General features: G+C 51.3%; 1 protein-coding gene across 4 annotated transcripts in view; it reads right to left on the bottom strand.

Annotated features, from left to right (window-relative positions):
• Positions 1–16,035, bottom strand: part of LOC130299116 (oocyte zinc finger protein XlCOF7.1-like) — a 42,846-nt gene that overhangs the window by 11,410 nt on the left and 15,401 nt on the right. For all 4 annotated transcript variants that reach the window (XM_056551395.1, XM_056551401.1, XM_056551397.1 and 1 more), the window contains exons 2-3: positions 7,982–8,129; positions 6,714–6,893 (exon numbers count right to left, since the gene is read on the bottom strand). In XM_056551395.1, the coding sequence (XP_056407370.1) occupies positions 6,714–6,893; positions 7,982–8,059 (258 nt within the window). In that variant the 5' untranslated portion in view covers positions 8,060–8,129. The remainder of the gene's footprint in view (positions 1–6,713; positions 6,894–7,981; positions 8,130–16,035) is intronic.

Below are 16,035 nucleotides of genomic sequence, written 5' to 3'. Positions count from 1 at the left end.
CACCAGACCCCTCCATTACTGTATAATGTCCCAGCAGTGTCACCTCTCCAGTCATCACCAGACCCCTCCATTACTGTATAATGTCTCAGCAGTGTCACCTCTCCAGTCATCACCAGACCCCTCCATTACTGTATAATGTCCCATCAGTGTCACCTCTCCAGTCATCACCAGACCCCTCCATTACTGTATAATGTCCCATCAGTGTCACCTCTCCAGTCATCACCAGACCCCTCCATTACTGTATAATGTCTCAGCAGTGTCACCTCTCATCACCAGACCCCTCCATTACTGTATAATGTCTCAGCAGTGTCACCTCTCATCACCAGACCCCTCCATTACTGTATAATGTCCCAGCAGGGTCACCTCTCCAGTCATCACCAGACCCCTCCATTACTGTATAATGTCCCAGCAGTGTCACCTCTGCAGTCATCACCAGACCCCTCCATTACTGTATAATGTCCCAGCAGTGTCACCTCTCCAGTCATCACCAGACCAATCCATTACTGTATAATGTCCCAGCAGTGTCACCTCTCCAGTCATCACCAGACTCCTCCATTACTGTATAATGTCCCAGCAGTGTCACCTCTCCAGTCATAACCAGACCCCTCCATTACTGTATAATGTCCCAGCAGTGTCACCTCTCCAGTCATCACCAGACCCCTCCATTACTGTATAACGTCCCAGCAGTGTCACCTCTCCAGTCATCACCAGACCCCTCCATTACTGTATAATGTCCCAGCAGGGTCACCTCTCCAGTCATCACCAGACCCCTCCATTACTGTATAATGTCCCAGCATTCCCAGCAGTGTCACCTCTCCAGTCATCACCAGACCCCTCCATTACTGTATAATGTACCAGCAGTGTCACCTCTCTAATCATCACCAGACCCCTCCATTACTGTATAATGTCCCAGCAGTGTCACCTCTCCAGTCATCACCAGACCCCTCCATTACTGTATAATGTCCCAGCAGTGTCACCTCTCCAGTCATCACCAGACCCCTCCATTACTGTATAATGTCCCAGCAGTGTCACCTCTCCAGTCATCACCAGACCCCTCCATTACTGTATAATGTCCCAGCAATGTCACCTCTCCAGTCATCACCAGACCCCTCCATTACTGTATAATGTCCCAGCAGTGTCACCTCTCCAGTCATCACCAGACCCCTCCATTACTGTATAATGTCCCAGCAGTGTCACCTCTCCAGTCATCACCAGACCCCTCCATTACTGTATAATGTCCCAGCAGTGTCACCTCTCCAGTCATCACCAGACCCCTCCATTACTGTATAATGTCCCAGCAGTGTCACCTCTCCAGTCATCACCAGACCCCTCCATTACTGTATAATGTCCCAGCAGTGTCACCTCTCCAGTCATCACCAGACCCCTCCATTACTGTATAATGTCCCAGCAGTGTCACCTCTCCAGTCATCACCAGACCCCTCCATTACTGTATAATGTCCCAGCAGTGTCACCTCTCCAGTCATCACCAGACCCCTCCATTACTGTATAATGTCCCAGCAGGGTCACCTCTCTAATCATCACCAGACCCCTCCATTACTGTATAATGTCCCCGCAGTGTCACCTCTCCAGTCATCACCAGACTCCTCCATTACGGTATAATGTCCCAGCAGTGTCACCTCTCCAGTCATTACCAGACCCCTCCATTACTGTATAATGTCCCAGCAGGGTCACCTCTCTAATCATCACCAGACCCCTCCATTACTGTATAATGTCCCCGCAGTGTCACCTCTCCAGTCATCACCAGACCCCTCCATTACTGTATAATGTCCCAGCAGTGTCACCTCTCCAGTCATTACCAGACCCCTCCATTACTGTATAATGTCCCAGCAGTGTCACCTCTCCAGTCATCACCTGACCCCTCCATTACTGTATAATGTCCCAGCAGTGTCACCTCTCCAGTCATCACCAGACCCCTCCATTACTGTATAATGTCCCAGCATTCCCAGCAGTGTCACCTCTCCAGTCATCACCAGACCCCTCCATTACTGCATAATGTCCCAGCAGTGTCACCTCTCCAGTCATCACCAGACCCCTCCATTACTGTATAATGTCCCAGCAGTGTCACCTCTCCAGTCATCACCAGACCCCTCCATTACTGTATAATGTCCCAGCAGTGTCACCTCTCCAGTCATCACCAGACCCCTCCATTACTGTATAATGTCCCAGCAGTGTCACCTCTCCAGTCATCACCAGACCCCTCCATTACTGTATAATGTCCCAGCAGTGTCACCTCTCCAGTCATCACCAGACCCCTCCATTACTGTATAATGTCCCAGCAGTGTCACCTCTCCAGTCATCACCAGACCCCTCCATTACTGTATAATGTCTCAGCAGTGTCACCTCTCCAGTCATCACCAGACCCCTCCATTACTGTATAATGTCTCAGCAGTGTCACCTCTCATCACCAGACCCCTCCATTACTGTATAATGTCTCAGCAGTGTCACCTCTCATCACCAGACCCCTCCATTACTGTATAATGTCCCAGCAGGGTCACCTCTCCAGTCATCACCAGACCCCTCCATTACTGTATAATGTCCCAGCAGTGTCACCTCTCCAGTCATCACCAGACCCCTCCATTACTGTATAATGTCCCAGCAGTGTCACCTCTCCAGTCATCACCAGACCCCTCCATTACTGTATAATGTCCCAGCAGTGTCACCTCTCCAGTCATCACCAGACCCCTCCATTACTGTATAATGTCCCAACAGTGTCACCTCTCCAGTCATCACCAGACCCCTCCATTACTGTATAATGTCCCAGCAGTGTCACCTCTCCAGTCATCACCAGACTCCTCCATTACTGTATAATGTCCCAGCAGTGTCACCTCTCCAGTCATAACCAGACCCCTCCATTACTGTATAATGTCCCAGCAGTGTCACCTCTCCAGTCATCACCAGACCCCTCCATTACTGTATAACGTCCCAGCAGTGTCACCTCTCCAGTCATCACCAGACCCCTCCATTACTGTATAATGTCCCAGCAGTGTCACCTCTCCAGTCATCACCAGACCCCTCCATTACTGTATAATGTACCAGCAGTGTCACCTCTCTAATCATCACCAGACCCCTCCATTACTGTATAATGTCCCAGCAGTGTCACCTCTCCAGTCATCACCAGACCCCTCCATTACTGTATAATGTCCCAGCAGTGTCACCTCTCCAGTCATCACCAGACCCCTCCATTACTGTATAATGTCCCAGCAGTGTCACCTCTCCAGTCATCACCAGACCCCTCCATTACTGTATAATGTCCCAGCATTCCCAGCAGTGTCACCTCTCCAGTCATCACCAGACCCCTCCATTACTGTATAATGTCCCAGCAGTGTCACCTCTCCAGTCATCACCAGACCCCTCCATTACTGTATAATGTCCCAGCAGTGTCACCTCTCCAGTCATCACCAGACCCCTCCATTACTGTATAATGTCCCAGCATTCCCAGCAGTGTCACCTCTCCAGTCATCACCAGACCCCTCCATTACTGTATAATGTCCCAGCAGTGTCACTTCTCCAATCATCACCAGACCCCTCCATTACTGTATCATGTCCCAGCAGTGTCACCTCTCCAGTCATCACCAGACCCCTCCATTACTGTATAATGTCCCAGCAGTGTCACCTCTCCAGTCATCACCAGACCCCTCCATTACTGTATAATATCCCAGCAGGGTCACCTCTCCAGTCATCACCAGACCCCTCCATTACTGTATAATGTCCCAGCAGTGTCACCTCTCCAGTCATCACCAGACTCCTCCATTACTGTATAATGTCCCAGCAGTGTCCCCTCTCCAGTCATCACCAGACCCCTCCATTACTGTATAATGTCCCAGCAGTGTCACCTCTCCAGTCATCACCAGACCCCTCCATTACTGTATAATGTCCCAGCAGTGTCACCTCTCTAGTCATCACCAGACCCCTCCATTACTGTATAATGTCCCAGCAGTGTCACCTCTCCAGTCATCACCAGACCCCTCCATTACTGTATAATGTCCCAGCAGTGTCACCTCTCCAGTCATCACCAGACCCCTCCATTACTGTATAATGTCCCAGCAGTGTCACCTCTCTAGTCATCACCAGACCCCTCCATTACTGTATAATGTCCCAGCAGTGTCACCTCTCCAGTCATCACCAGACCCCTCCATTACTGTATAATGTCCCAGCATTCCCAGCAGTGTCACCTCTCCAGTCATCACCAGTCCCCTCCATTACTGTATAATGTCCCAGCAGTGTCACCTCTCCAGTCATCACCAGACCCCTCCATTACTGTATAATGTCCCAGCATTCCCAGCAGTGTCACCTCTCCAGTCATCACCATACCCCTCCATTACTGTATAATGTCCCAGCAGTGTCACCTCTTCAGTCATCACCAGACCCCTCCATTACTGTATAATGTTCCAGCATTCCCAGCAGTGTCACCTCTCCAGTCATCACCAGACCCCTCCATTACTGTATAATGTCCCAGCATTCCCAGCAGTGTCACCTCTCCAGTCATCACCAGACCCCTCCATTACTGTATAATGTCCCAGCAGTGTCACCTTTCCAGTCATCACCGGACCCCTCCATTACTATATAATGTCCCAGCAGTGTCACCTCTCCAGACATCACCAGACCCCTCCATTACTGTATAATGTCCCAGCAGTGTCACCTCTCCAGTCATCACCAGACCCCTCCATTACTGTATAATGTCCCAGCAGTGTCACCTCTCCAGTCATCACCAGACCCCTCCATTACTGTATAATGTCCCAGCAGTGTCACCTCTCCAGTCATCACCAGACCCCTCCATTACTGTATAATGTCCAAGCAGTGTCACCTCTCGAGTCATCACCAGACCCCTCCATTACTGTATAATGTCCCAGCAGGGTCACCTCTCTAATCATCACCAGACCCCTCCATTACTGTATAATGTCCCAGCAGTGTCACCTCTCCAGTCATCACCAGACCCCTCCATTACTGTATAATGTCCCAGCAGTGTCACCTCTCCAGACATCACCAGACCCCTCCATTACTGTATAATGTCCCAGCAGTGTCACCTCTCCAGTCATCACCAGACCCCTCCATTACTGTATAATGTCCCAGCAGTGTCACCTCTCGAGTCATCACCAGACCCCTCCATTACTGTATAATGTCCCAGCAGGGTCACCTCTCGAGTCATCACCAGACCCCTCCATTACTGTATAATGTCCCAGCAGTGTCACCTCTCCAGTCATCACCAGACCCCTCCATTACTGTATAATGTCCCAGCATTCCCAGCAGTGTCACCTCTCCAGTCATCACCAGACCCCTCCATTACTGTATAATGTCCCAGCAGTGTCACCTCTCCAGTCATCACCAGACCCCTCCATTACTGTATAATGTCCCAGCAGTGTCACCTCTCCAGTCATCACCAGACCCCTCCATTACTGTATAATGTCCCAGCAGTGTCACCTCTCCAGTCATCACCAGACCCCTCCATTACTGTATAATGTCCCAGCAGTGTCACCTCTCCAGTCATCACCAGACCCCTCCATTACTGTATAATGTCCCAGCATTCCCAGCAGTGTCACCTCTCCAGTCATCACCAGACCCCTCCATTACTGTATAATGTCCCAGCAGGGTCACCTCTCCAGTCATCACCAGACCCCTCCATTACTGTATAATGTCCCAGCAGGGTCACCTCTCCAGTCATCACCAGACCCCTCCATTACTGTATAATGTCCCAGCAGTGTCACCTCTCTAATCATCACCAGACCCCTCCATTACTGTATAATGTCCCAGCAGTGTCACCTCTCCAGTCATCACCAGATCCCTCCATTACTGTATAATGTCCCAGCAGTGTCACCTCTCTAATCATCACCAGACCCCTCCATTACTGTATAATGTCCCAGCAGTGTCACCTCTCCAGTCATCACCAGATCCCTCCATTACTGTATAATGTCCCAGCATGGTCACCTCTCCAGTCATCACCAGACCCCTCCATTACTGTATAATGTCCCAGCAGTGTCACCTCTCTAATCATCACCAGACCCCTCCATTACTGTATAATGTCCCAGCAGTGTCACCTCTCCAGTCATCACCAGACCCCTCCATTACTGTATAATGTCCCAGCAGTGTCACCTCTCCAGTCATCACCAGACCCCTCCATTACTGTATAATGTCCCAGCAGTGTCACCTCTCCAGTCATCACCAGACCCCTCCATTACTGTATAATGTCCCAGCAGTGTCACCTCTCCAGTCATCACCAGACCCCTCCATTACTGTATAATGTCCCAGCAGTGTCACCTCTCCAGTCATCACCAGACCCCTCCATTACTGTATAATGTCCCAGCAGTGTCACCTCTCCAGTCATCACCAGACCCCTCCATTACTGTATAATGTCCCAGCAGGGTCACCTCTCCAGTCATCACCAGACCCCTCCATTACTGTATAATGTCCCAGCAGTGTCACCTCTCCAGTCATCACCAGACCCCTCCATTACTGTATAATGTCCCAGCAGGGTCACCTCTCCAGTCATCACCAGACCCCTCCATTACTGTATAATGTCCCAGCAGGGTCACCTCTCCAGTCATCACCAGACCCCTCCATTACTGTATAATGTCCCAGCAGGGTCACCTCTCCAGTCATCACCAGACCCCTCCATTACTGTATAATGTCCCAGCAGGGTCACCTCTCCAGTCATCACCAGACCCCTCCATTACTGTATAATGTCCCAGCAGGGTCACCTCTCCAGTCAGCAGCTCCATCATTTTGTAGATGAGTTCTAGGATCTTCTGTTCATCCATTTCCTCATGTATCAGGGAGTGAGGTGGGGGCCCCGGGATTGGGCTCAGGGTTCTCCCCCATCCTTCACACACAGGGGCCCGACAGCGCCCACTAGAGGACTTCTTCACTACTGTGTAATCCTGTGTATGGAGAGACACATTAATATCACTACATACATTCCCAGAATCCCTCACCTCTCCAGTCATATCCATCTGTTATTATAGATAAGAATGAGGTCATGTGACATCACTCCCAGAATCCCTCACCTCTCCAGTCATATCCATCTGTTATTACATAGATAAGAATGAGGTCATGTGACATCACTCCCAGAATCCCTCACCTCTCCAGTCATATCCATCTGTTATTACATAGATAAGAATGAGGTCATGTGACATCACTCCCAGCATCCCTCACCTCTCCAGTCATATCCATCTGTTATTACATAGATAAGAATGAGGTCATGTGACATCACTCCCAGAATCCCTCACCTCTCCAGTCATATCCATCTGTTATTACATAGATAAGAATGAGGTCATGTGACATCACTCCCAGAATCCCTCACCTCTCCAGTCATATCCATCTGTTATTACATAGATAAGAATGAGGTCATGTGACCTCACTCCCAGAATCCCTCACCTCTCCAGTCATATCCATCTGTTATTACATAGATAAGAATGAGGTCATGTGACATCACTCCCAGAATCCCTCACCTCTCCAGTCATATCCATCTGTTATTACATAGATAAGAATGAGGTCATGTGACATCACTCCCAGCATCCCTCACCTCTCCAGTCATATCCATCTGTTATTACATAGATAAGAATGAGGTCATGTGACATCACTCCCAGAATCCCTCACCTCTCCAGTCATATCCATCTGTTATTACATAGATAAGAATGAGGTCATGTGACATCACTCCCAGAATCCCTCACCTCTCCAGTCATATCCATCTGTTATTACATAGATAAGAATGAGGTCATGTGACATCACTCCCAGAATCCCTCACCTCTCCAGTCATATCCATCTGTTATTACATAGATAAGAATGAGGTCATGTGACCTCACTCCCAGAATCCCTCACCTCTCCAGTCATATCCATCTGTTATTACATAGATAAGAATGAGGTCATGTGACATCACTCCCAGAATCCCTCACCTCTCCAGTCATATCCATCTGTTATTACATAGATAAGAATGAGGTCATGTGACATCACTCCCAGAATCCCTCACCTCTCCAGTAAGCTGGAGGAGTATCTGTAGGGTGAGGTTTATGATCCTGTCGGCCATTTTGTTCCTGTCTCTCTCCATGGTTGATGGGTCATCCAGGAGAATTCTCTTATATAGAAGATATCAGCAGAGGATCCTGGATTGGAGAAACCTGAAGGGAAGAAGAGGAGACGATGATAAACCGCACCAGATTCTATGGAGAAATAAAATCCATTTCCTGGAGATAATCTGGGGAAACATCTGAGGAGACATTATGGTCACGATGATTCCGGATGATTCCGCCCCAAGTTGTCTCTTACATTTACCAGAAAATCTTTCAGAATCTTTGGCGGCAAAGAATCAAATACAGAAGAACAAACACCGAGAACACGAGCCCCACAGGAAGAGGGAAGGAATGTAAGGGGCCCCACAGGAAGAGGGAAGGAATGTAAGGGGCCCTACAGGAAGAGGGAAGGAATGTAAGGGGCCCCACAGTAAGAGGGAAGGAATGTAAGGGGCCCCACAGTAAGAGGGAAGGAATGTAAGGGGCCCAACAGGAAGAGGGGAGGAATGTAAGGGGCCCCACAGTAAGAGGGAAGGAATGTAAGGGGCCCCACAGGAAGAGGGAAGGAATGTAAGGGGCCCCACAGGAAGAGGGAAGGAATGTAAGGGGCCCTACAGGAAGAGGGAAGGAATGTAAGGGGCCCCACAGGAAGAGGGGAGGAATGTAAGGGGCCCCACAGGAAGAGGGAAGGAATGTAAGGGGCCCCACAGGAAGAGGGGAGGAATGTAAGGGGCCCCACAGGAAGAGGGAAGGAATGTAAGGGGCCCTACAGGAAGAGGGAAGGAATGTAAGGGGCCCCACAGGAAGAGGGGAGGAATGTAAGGGGCCCCACAGGAAGAGGGGAGGAATGTAAGGGGCCCCACAGGAAGAGGGATGGAATGTAAGGGGCCCCACAGGAAGAGGGGAGGAATGTAAGGGGCCCCACAGGAAGAGGGAAGGAATGTAAGGGGCCCCACAGGAAGAGGGAAGGAATGTAAGGGGCCCCACAGGAAGAGGGGAGGAATGTAAGGGCCCCACAGGAAGAGGGAAGGAATGTAAGGGGCCCCACAGGAAGAGGGAAGGAATGTAAGGGGCCCCACAGGAAGAGGGGAGGAATGTAAGGGGCCCCACAGGAAGAGGGAAGGAATGTAAGGGGCCCCACAGGAAGAGGGAAGGAATGTAAGGGGCCCCACAGGAAGAGGGAAGGAATGTAAGGGGCCCCACATGAAGAGGGGAGGAATGTAAGGGGCCCCACAGGAAGAGGGAAGGAATGTAAGGGGCCCCACAGGAAGAGGGAAGGAATGTAAGGGCCCCACAGGAAGAGGGGAGGAATGTAAGGGGCCCCACAGGAAGAGGGAAGGAATGTAAGGGGCCCACAGGAAGAGGGAAGGAAAGCAAGGGGCCCCACAGGAAGAGGGAAGGAATGTAAGGGCCCCACAGGAAGAGGGAAGGAATGTAAGGGGCCCCACAGGAAGAGGGGAGGAATGTAAGGGGCCCCACAGGAAGAGGGAAGGAATGTAAGGGGCCCACAGGAAGAGGGAAGGAAAGCAAGGGGCCCCACAGGAAGAGGGAAGGAATGTAAGGGGCCCCACAGGAAGAGGGAAGGAATGTAAGGGGCCCCACAGGAAGAGGGAAGGAAAGTAAGGGGCCCCACAGGAAGAGGGAAGGAATGTAAGGGGCCCCACAGGAAGAGGGAAGGAATGTAAGGGCCCCACAGGAAGAGGGAAGGAAAGCAAGGGGCCCCACAGGAAGAGGGAAGGAATGTAAGGGGCCCCACAGGAAGAGGGAAGGAATGTAAGGGGCCCCACAGGAAGAGGGAAGGAATGTAAGGGGCCCCACAGGAAGAGGGGAGGAATGTAAGGGGCCCCACAGGAAGAGGGAAGGAATGTAAGGGCCCCACAGGAAGAGGGAAGGAATGTAAGGGCCCCACAGGAAGAGGGAAGGAATGTAAGGGGCCCCACAGGAAGAGGGAAGGAATGTAAGGGGCCCCACAGGAAGAGTGAAGGAATGTAAGGGGCCCAACAGGAAGAGGGAAGGAATGTAAGGAGCCCCACAGGAAGAGGGAAGGAATGTAAGGGGCCCCACAGGAAGAGGGAAGGAATGTAAGGGGCCCAACAGGAAGAGGGAAGGAATGTAAGGGGCCCCACAGGAAGAGGGAAGGAATGTAAGGGGCCCCACAGGAAGAGGGAAGGAATGTAAGGGGCCCCACAGGAAGAGGGAAGGAATGTAAGGGCCCCACAGGAAGAGGGAAGGAAAGCAAGGGGCCCCACAGGAAGAGGGAAGGAATGTAAGGGGCCCCACAGGAAGAGGGAAGGAATGTAAGGGGCCCCACAGGAAGAGGGAAGGAAAGCAAGGGGCCCCACAGGAAGAGGGAAGGAAAGCAAGGGGCCCCACAGGAAGAGGGAAGGAATGTAAGGGGCCCCACAGGAAGAGGGAAGGAATGTAAGGGGCCCCACAGGAAGAGGGAAGGAATGTAAGGGGCCCCACAGGAAGAGGGAAGGAATGTAAGGGGCCCCACAGGAAGAGGGAAGGAATGTAAGGGGCCCCACAGGAAGAGGGAAGGAATGTAAGGGGCCCCACAGGAAGAGGGGAGGAATGTAAGGGGCCCCACAGGAAGAGGGAAGGAATGTAAGGGGCCCCACAGGAAGAGGGAAGGAATGTAAGGGGCCCCACAGGAAGAGGGAAGGAATGTAAGGAGCCCCACAGGAAGAGGGAAGGAATGTAAGGGGCCCCACAGGAAGAGGGAAGGAATGTAAGGGGCCCCACAGGAAGAGGGGAGGAATGTAAGGGCCCCACAGGAAGAGGGAAGGAATGTAAGGGGCCCCACAGGAAGAGGGATGGAATGTAAGGGGCCCCACAGGAAGAGGGAAGGAATGTAAGGGGCCCCACAGGAAGAGGGAAGGAATGTAAGGGGCCCCACAGGAAGAGGGAAGGAATGTAAGGGGCCCCACAGGAAGAGGGAAGGAATGTAAGGGGCCCCACAGGAAGAGGGAAGGAAAGCAAGGGGCCCCACAGGAAGAGGGAAGGAAAGCAAGGGGCCCCACAAGAAGAGGGAAGGAATGTAAGGGGCCCCACAGGAAGAGGGAAGGAATGTAAGGGGCCCCACAGGAAGAGGGAAGGAATGTAAGGGGCCCCACAGGAAGAGGGGAGGAATGTAAGGGGCCCCACAGGAAGAGGGAAGGAATGTAAGGGGCCCCACAGGAAGAGGGAAGGAATGTAAGGGGCCCCACAGGAAGAGGGGAGGAATGTAAGGGCCCCACAGGAAGAGGGAATGAATGTAAGGGGCCCCACAGGAAGAGGGAAGGAATGTAAGGGGCCCCACAGGAAGAGGGGAGGAATGTAAGGGGCCCCACAGGAAGAGGGAATGAATGTAAGGGGCCCCACAGGAAGAGGGGAGGAATGTAAGGGGCCCCACAGGAAGAGGGAATGAATGTAAGGGGCCCCACAGGAAGAGGGAAGGAATGTAAGGGCCCCACAGGAAGAGGGAATGAATGTAAGGGGCCCCACAGGAAGAGGGAAGGAATGTAAGGGCCCCACAGGAAGAGGGAAGGAATGTAAGGGGCCCCACAGGAAGAGGGAAGGAATGTAAGGGGCCCCACAGGAAGAGGGAAGGAATGTAAGGGGCCCCACAGGAAGAGGGAAGGAATGTAAGGGGCCCCACAGGAAGAGGGAAGGAATGTAAGGGGCCCCACAGGAAGAGGGGAGGAATGTAAGGGGCCCCACAGGAAGAGGGAAGGAATGTAAGGGGCCCCACAGGAAGAGGGAAGGAATGTAAGGGGCCCCACAGGAAGAGGGGAGGAATGTAAGGGCCCCACAGGAAGAGGGAATGAATGTAAGGGGCCCCACAGGAAGAGGGAAGGAATGTAAGGGGCCCCACAGGAAGAGGGGAGGAATGTAAGGGGCCCCACAGGAAGAGGGAATGAATGTAAGGGGCCCCACAGGAAGAGGGGAGGAATGTAAGGGGCCCCACAGGAAGAGGGAATGAATGTAAGGGGCCCCACAGGAAGAGGGAAGGAATGTAAGGGCCCCACAGGAAGAGGGAATGAATGTAAGGGGCCCCACAGGAAGAGGGAAGGAATGTAAGGGCCCCACAGGAAGAGGGAAGGAATGTAAGGGGCCCCACAGGAAGAGGGAAGGAATGTAAGGGGCCCCACAGGAAGAGGGAAGGAATGTAAGGGGCCCCACAGGAAGAGGGAAGGAATGTAAGGGCCCCACAGGAAGAGGGAAGGAATGTAAGGGGCCCCACAGGAAGAGGGGAGGAATGTAAGGGGCCCCACAGGAAGAGGGAAGGAATGTAAGGGGCCCCACAGGAAGAGGGAAGGAATGTAAGGGGCCCCACAGGAAGAGGGAAGGAATGTAAGGGGCCCCACAGGAAGAGGGAAGGAATGTAAGGGGCCCCACAGGAAGAGGGAAGGAATGTAAGGGGCCCCACAGGAAGAGGGCCTCATCATGACGTAAGTATTGTACCATATGTATTTCCCTTGAAGACCTTGAAGACTTCCCCGACAGGACAGGGAATGGGCGGCCAATCACACGTCCTTAGAAGGGGACCGCAATAGGACAGCACACTCCACAGGATCCCGGAATTCCATCCACGGGGGCCACATCTGGTAGAATCATGAGACTCGTGGATGGATGGATGGACGGCGTCTAATCTATTACCTTGGACTCCCAAAGACCCGGATGATATGGTGATATTTATAGGATGTAGTATATGAAGGGTTAAAAAGGTACTCCGGTGGAAATTTTTTATTTATTTTTTTAAATCAACTGGTGCCAGAAAGTTAAACAGATTTGTAAATTACTTCTATTAAAAAAAAATCTTAATTCTTCCAGTACTTATTAGCTGCTGTATACTACAGAGGAAATGCTTTTCTTTTTGGATTTCTCTTCTGTCACAAGCACAGTGCTCTCTGCAAACCTCTCCTGCTCTGGACAGTTCCTAAAATGGACAGCAGAGGTCACTGTGGTTGTGACAGAAGAGAAATCCTAAAAGAAAAGCATTTCCTCTGTAGTATTCAGCTGCTAATAAGTACTGGAAGGATTAAGATTTTTTAATAGAAGTAATTTACAAATCTGTTTAACTTTGTGGCACCAGTTGATTTAAAAAAATAAAAAAAAAGTTTTCCACCGGAGTACGCAGGACGTACTCAAACGGCCCCTTTTCCGAGTCCTTAAGGACCGAGGACGTAGGAGTACGTCCTGTCAAATCCCGGCCCCCCGCTGCTAGCTGGAGGGGAGCCGGTGCCCGATGCCTGCTGAAATCGTTCAGCAGGCATCGGGGCATATCGCCCAGGGGGGTCATTATGACCCCCCATGTCGGCGATGGCCGCAGATCGCTGGACAATTCAGTCCAGCGATCTGCGGCGGATTCCGGGTCAATCGGGTCTCCAGTGACCCAGTGACCCGGAATTATTGGCTGATCGGGGCCGTCAGAGACGGCCCCGAACAGCCAGAGCCTGCAGGGGTGAGGTGGCACTGGTGCCACCTCACGATCGCCCTGATTCGTCGGCCGACCAATCAGGGCGCCTGCTGCGGGTGTCACTCCCGCAACCCGCTCCGCCCCTCTTCCGGAGGACGTGAGCGGTTGCGGGACGTGCACCCGATCCCCGGCGTCAATGTTGGGATCGGGGCCCCAGGAGCGACGGCCGCGGCGGCGACGACGAGGGACTGACCTGTGCGGCGAGGATCGTTGGAGGTGAGTGACAGCCTCCTGCTGTTGCTTAGCAACAGCTCCCAGCATGCAAAAAGGGCATGCTGGGAGCTGTAGTTATGCAACAGCAGGAGGCAGACCACCACAACACCCAGCATTCCCTTATGGGCATGCTGGGACTTGTAATTTTGCAATAGCTGGAGGCACATTCTTTCTATGGAAAAGTGTACTTTCAGCTGTTGTGTAACTACAACTCCCAGCTTCCACAAACAGCTAAAGTGCATGCTGGGAGTTGTAGTAGTGCATCTGCTGGTTGCATAACTACAACTCCCAGCATGCCCGTTGGCTGTCGGTGACTGCTGGGAGTTGTAGTTTTGCAACAGCTGAAGGCACACTGAGTTATGTAGCAAACCAGTGTGTCTCCAGCTGTTGCATTACTACAGTCCCCAGCATCCCCAGCTAAAGTAGTATGCCTCCAGCTGTTGCATAACTACAAGACCCAGCATGCCCTTCCACTGTCCGTACATGCTGGGGGTTGTAGCTTTTGCAACAGCTGAAGGCACACTGGTTGCAAAACACTGAGTTTGTTACCAAACTCAGTGTTTCACAACCAGTGTGCCTCCAGCTGTTGCAAAACTACAACTCCCAGCATGCACTGATAGACCGTACATGCTGGGAGTTGTAGTTTTGCAACAGCTGGATGTTCCCCCCCCCCCCCCCCCAATGTGAACGTACAGGGTACACTCACATGGGCGGAGGATTACAGCAAGTATCCGGCTGCAAGTTTGAGCTGCGGCAAATTTTCTGCCGCAGCTCAAACTGCCAGCGAGAAACTACTGTGAACCCCCGCCCGTGCGACTGTACCCTAAAAACACTACACTAACACACAATAAAAAGTAAAAAACACTACGTATACCCATACCCCTATACAACCCCCCTCCCCTCCCCAATAAAAATGAAAAACGTGTGGTACGCCACTGTTTCCAAAACGGAGCCTCCAGCGGTTGCAAAACTACAACACCCAGCATGCACTGATAGACCGTATATGCTGGGAGTTGTAGTTTTGCAACAGCTGGATGTTCCCCCCCCCCCCAATGTGAACGTACAGGGTACACTCACATGGGCGGAGGATTACAGTAAGTATCCGGCTGCAAGTTTGAGCTGCGGCAAATTTTCTGCCGCAGCTCAAACTGCCAGCGAGAAACTACTGTGAACCCCCGCCCGTGCGACTGTACCCTAAAAACACTACAGTACACTAACACACAATAAAATAAAAAGTAAAAAACACTACATATATACATACCCCTACACAGCCCCCCTCCCCTCCCCAATAAAAATGAAAAACGTCTGGTACGCCACTGTTTCCAAAACGGAGCCTCCAGCTGTTGCAAAACAACAACTCCCAGTATTTCCAGATAGCCAATGACTGTCTAGGCATGCTGGGAGTTTTACAACAGCTGGAGGCACCCTGTTTGGGAATCACTGGCGTAGAATACCCCTATGTCCACCCCTATGCAAGTCCCTAATTTAGGCCTCAAATGCGCATGGCACTCTCACTTTGGAGCCCTGTCGTATTTCAAGGCAACAGTTTAGGGCCACATATGGGGTATCGCCGTACTCGGGAGAAATTGCGTTACAAATTTTGGGGGGTATTTTCTGCTTTTACCCTTTTTTAAAATTAAAAATTTTTGGGAAAAGAGACATTTTAGGTAAAAAAAAAATTTTTTTTTTACATATGCAAAAGTCGTGAAACACCTGTGGGGTATTAAGGTTCAATTAACCCCTTGTTACGTTCCCCGAGGGGTCTAGTTTCCAAAATGGTATGCCATGTGTTTTTTTTTTGCTGTCCTGGCACCATAGGGGCTTCCTAAATGCGGCATGCCCCCAGAGCAAAATTTGCTTTCAAAAAGCCAAATGTGACTCCTTCTCTTCTGAGACCTGTAGTGCGCCAACAGAGCACTTTTCACCCCCATATGGGGTGTTTTCTGAATCGGGAGAAATTGGGCTTCAAATTTTGGGGGGTATTTTCTGCTTTAACCCTTTGTAAAAATGTAAATTTTTTGGGAAACCAAGCATTTTAGGTAAATTTTTTTTTTTTTTTTACATATGCAAAAGTTGTGAAACCCATGCGGGGTATTAAGGTTCACTTTACCCCTTGTTACGTTCCCCAAGGGGTCTAGTTTCCAAAATGGTATGCCATGTGGGGTTTATTGCTGTCCTGGCACCATAGGGGCTTCCTAAATGCGGCATGCCCCCAGAGCAAAATTTCCTTAAAAAAAGCCAAATGTGACTCCTTCTCTTCTGAGACCTGTAGTGCGCCAGCAGAGCACTTTTCACCCCCATATGGGGTGTTTTCTGAATCGGGAGAAATTGGGCTTCAAA

This window comes from Hyla sarda, chromosome 1 (assembly GCF_029499605.1).
Source record: "Hyla sarda isolate aHylSar1 chromosome 1, aHylSar1.hap1, whole genome shotgun sequence".
NCBI classification, from domain to species: domain Eukaryota; kingdom Metazoa; phylum Chordata; class Amphibia; order Anura; family Hylidae; genus Hyla; species Hyla sarda.
Note: the sequence above shows the minus strand (reverse complement) of the source record. Positions and strands in the feature narration are given on the sequence as shown.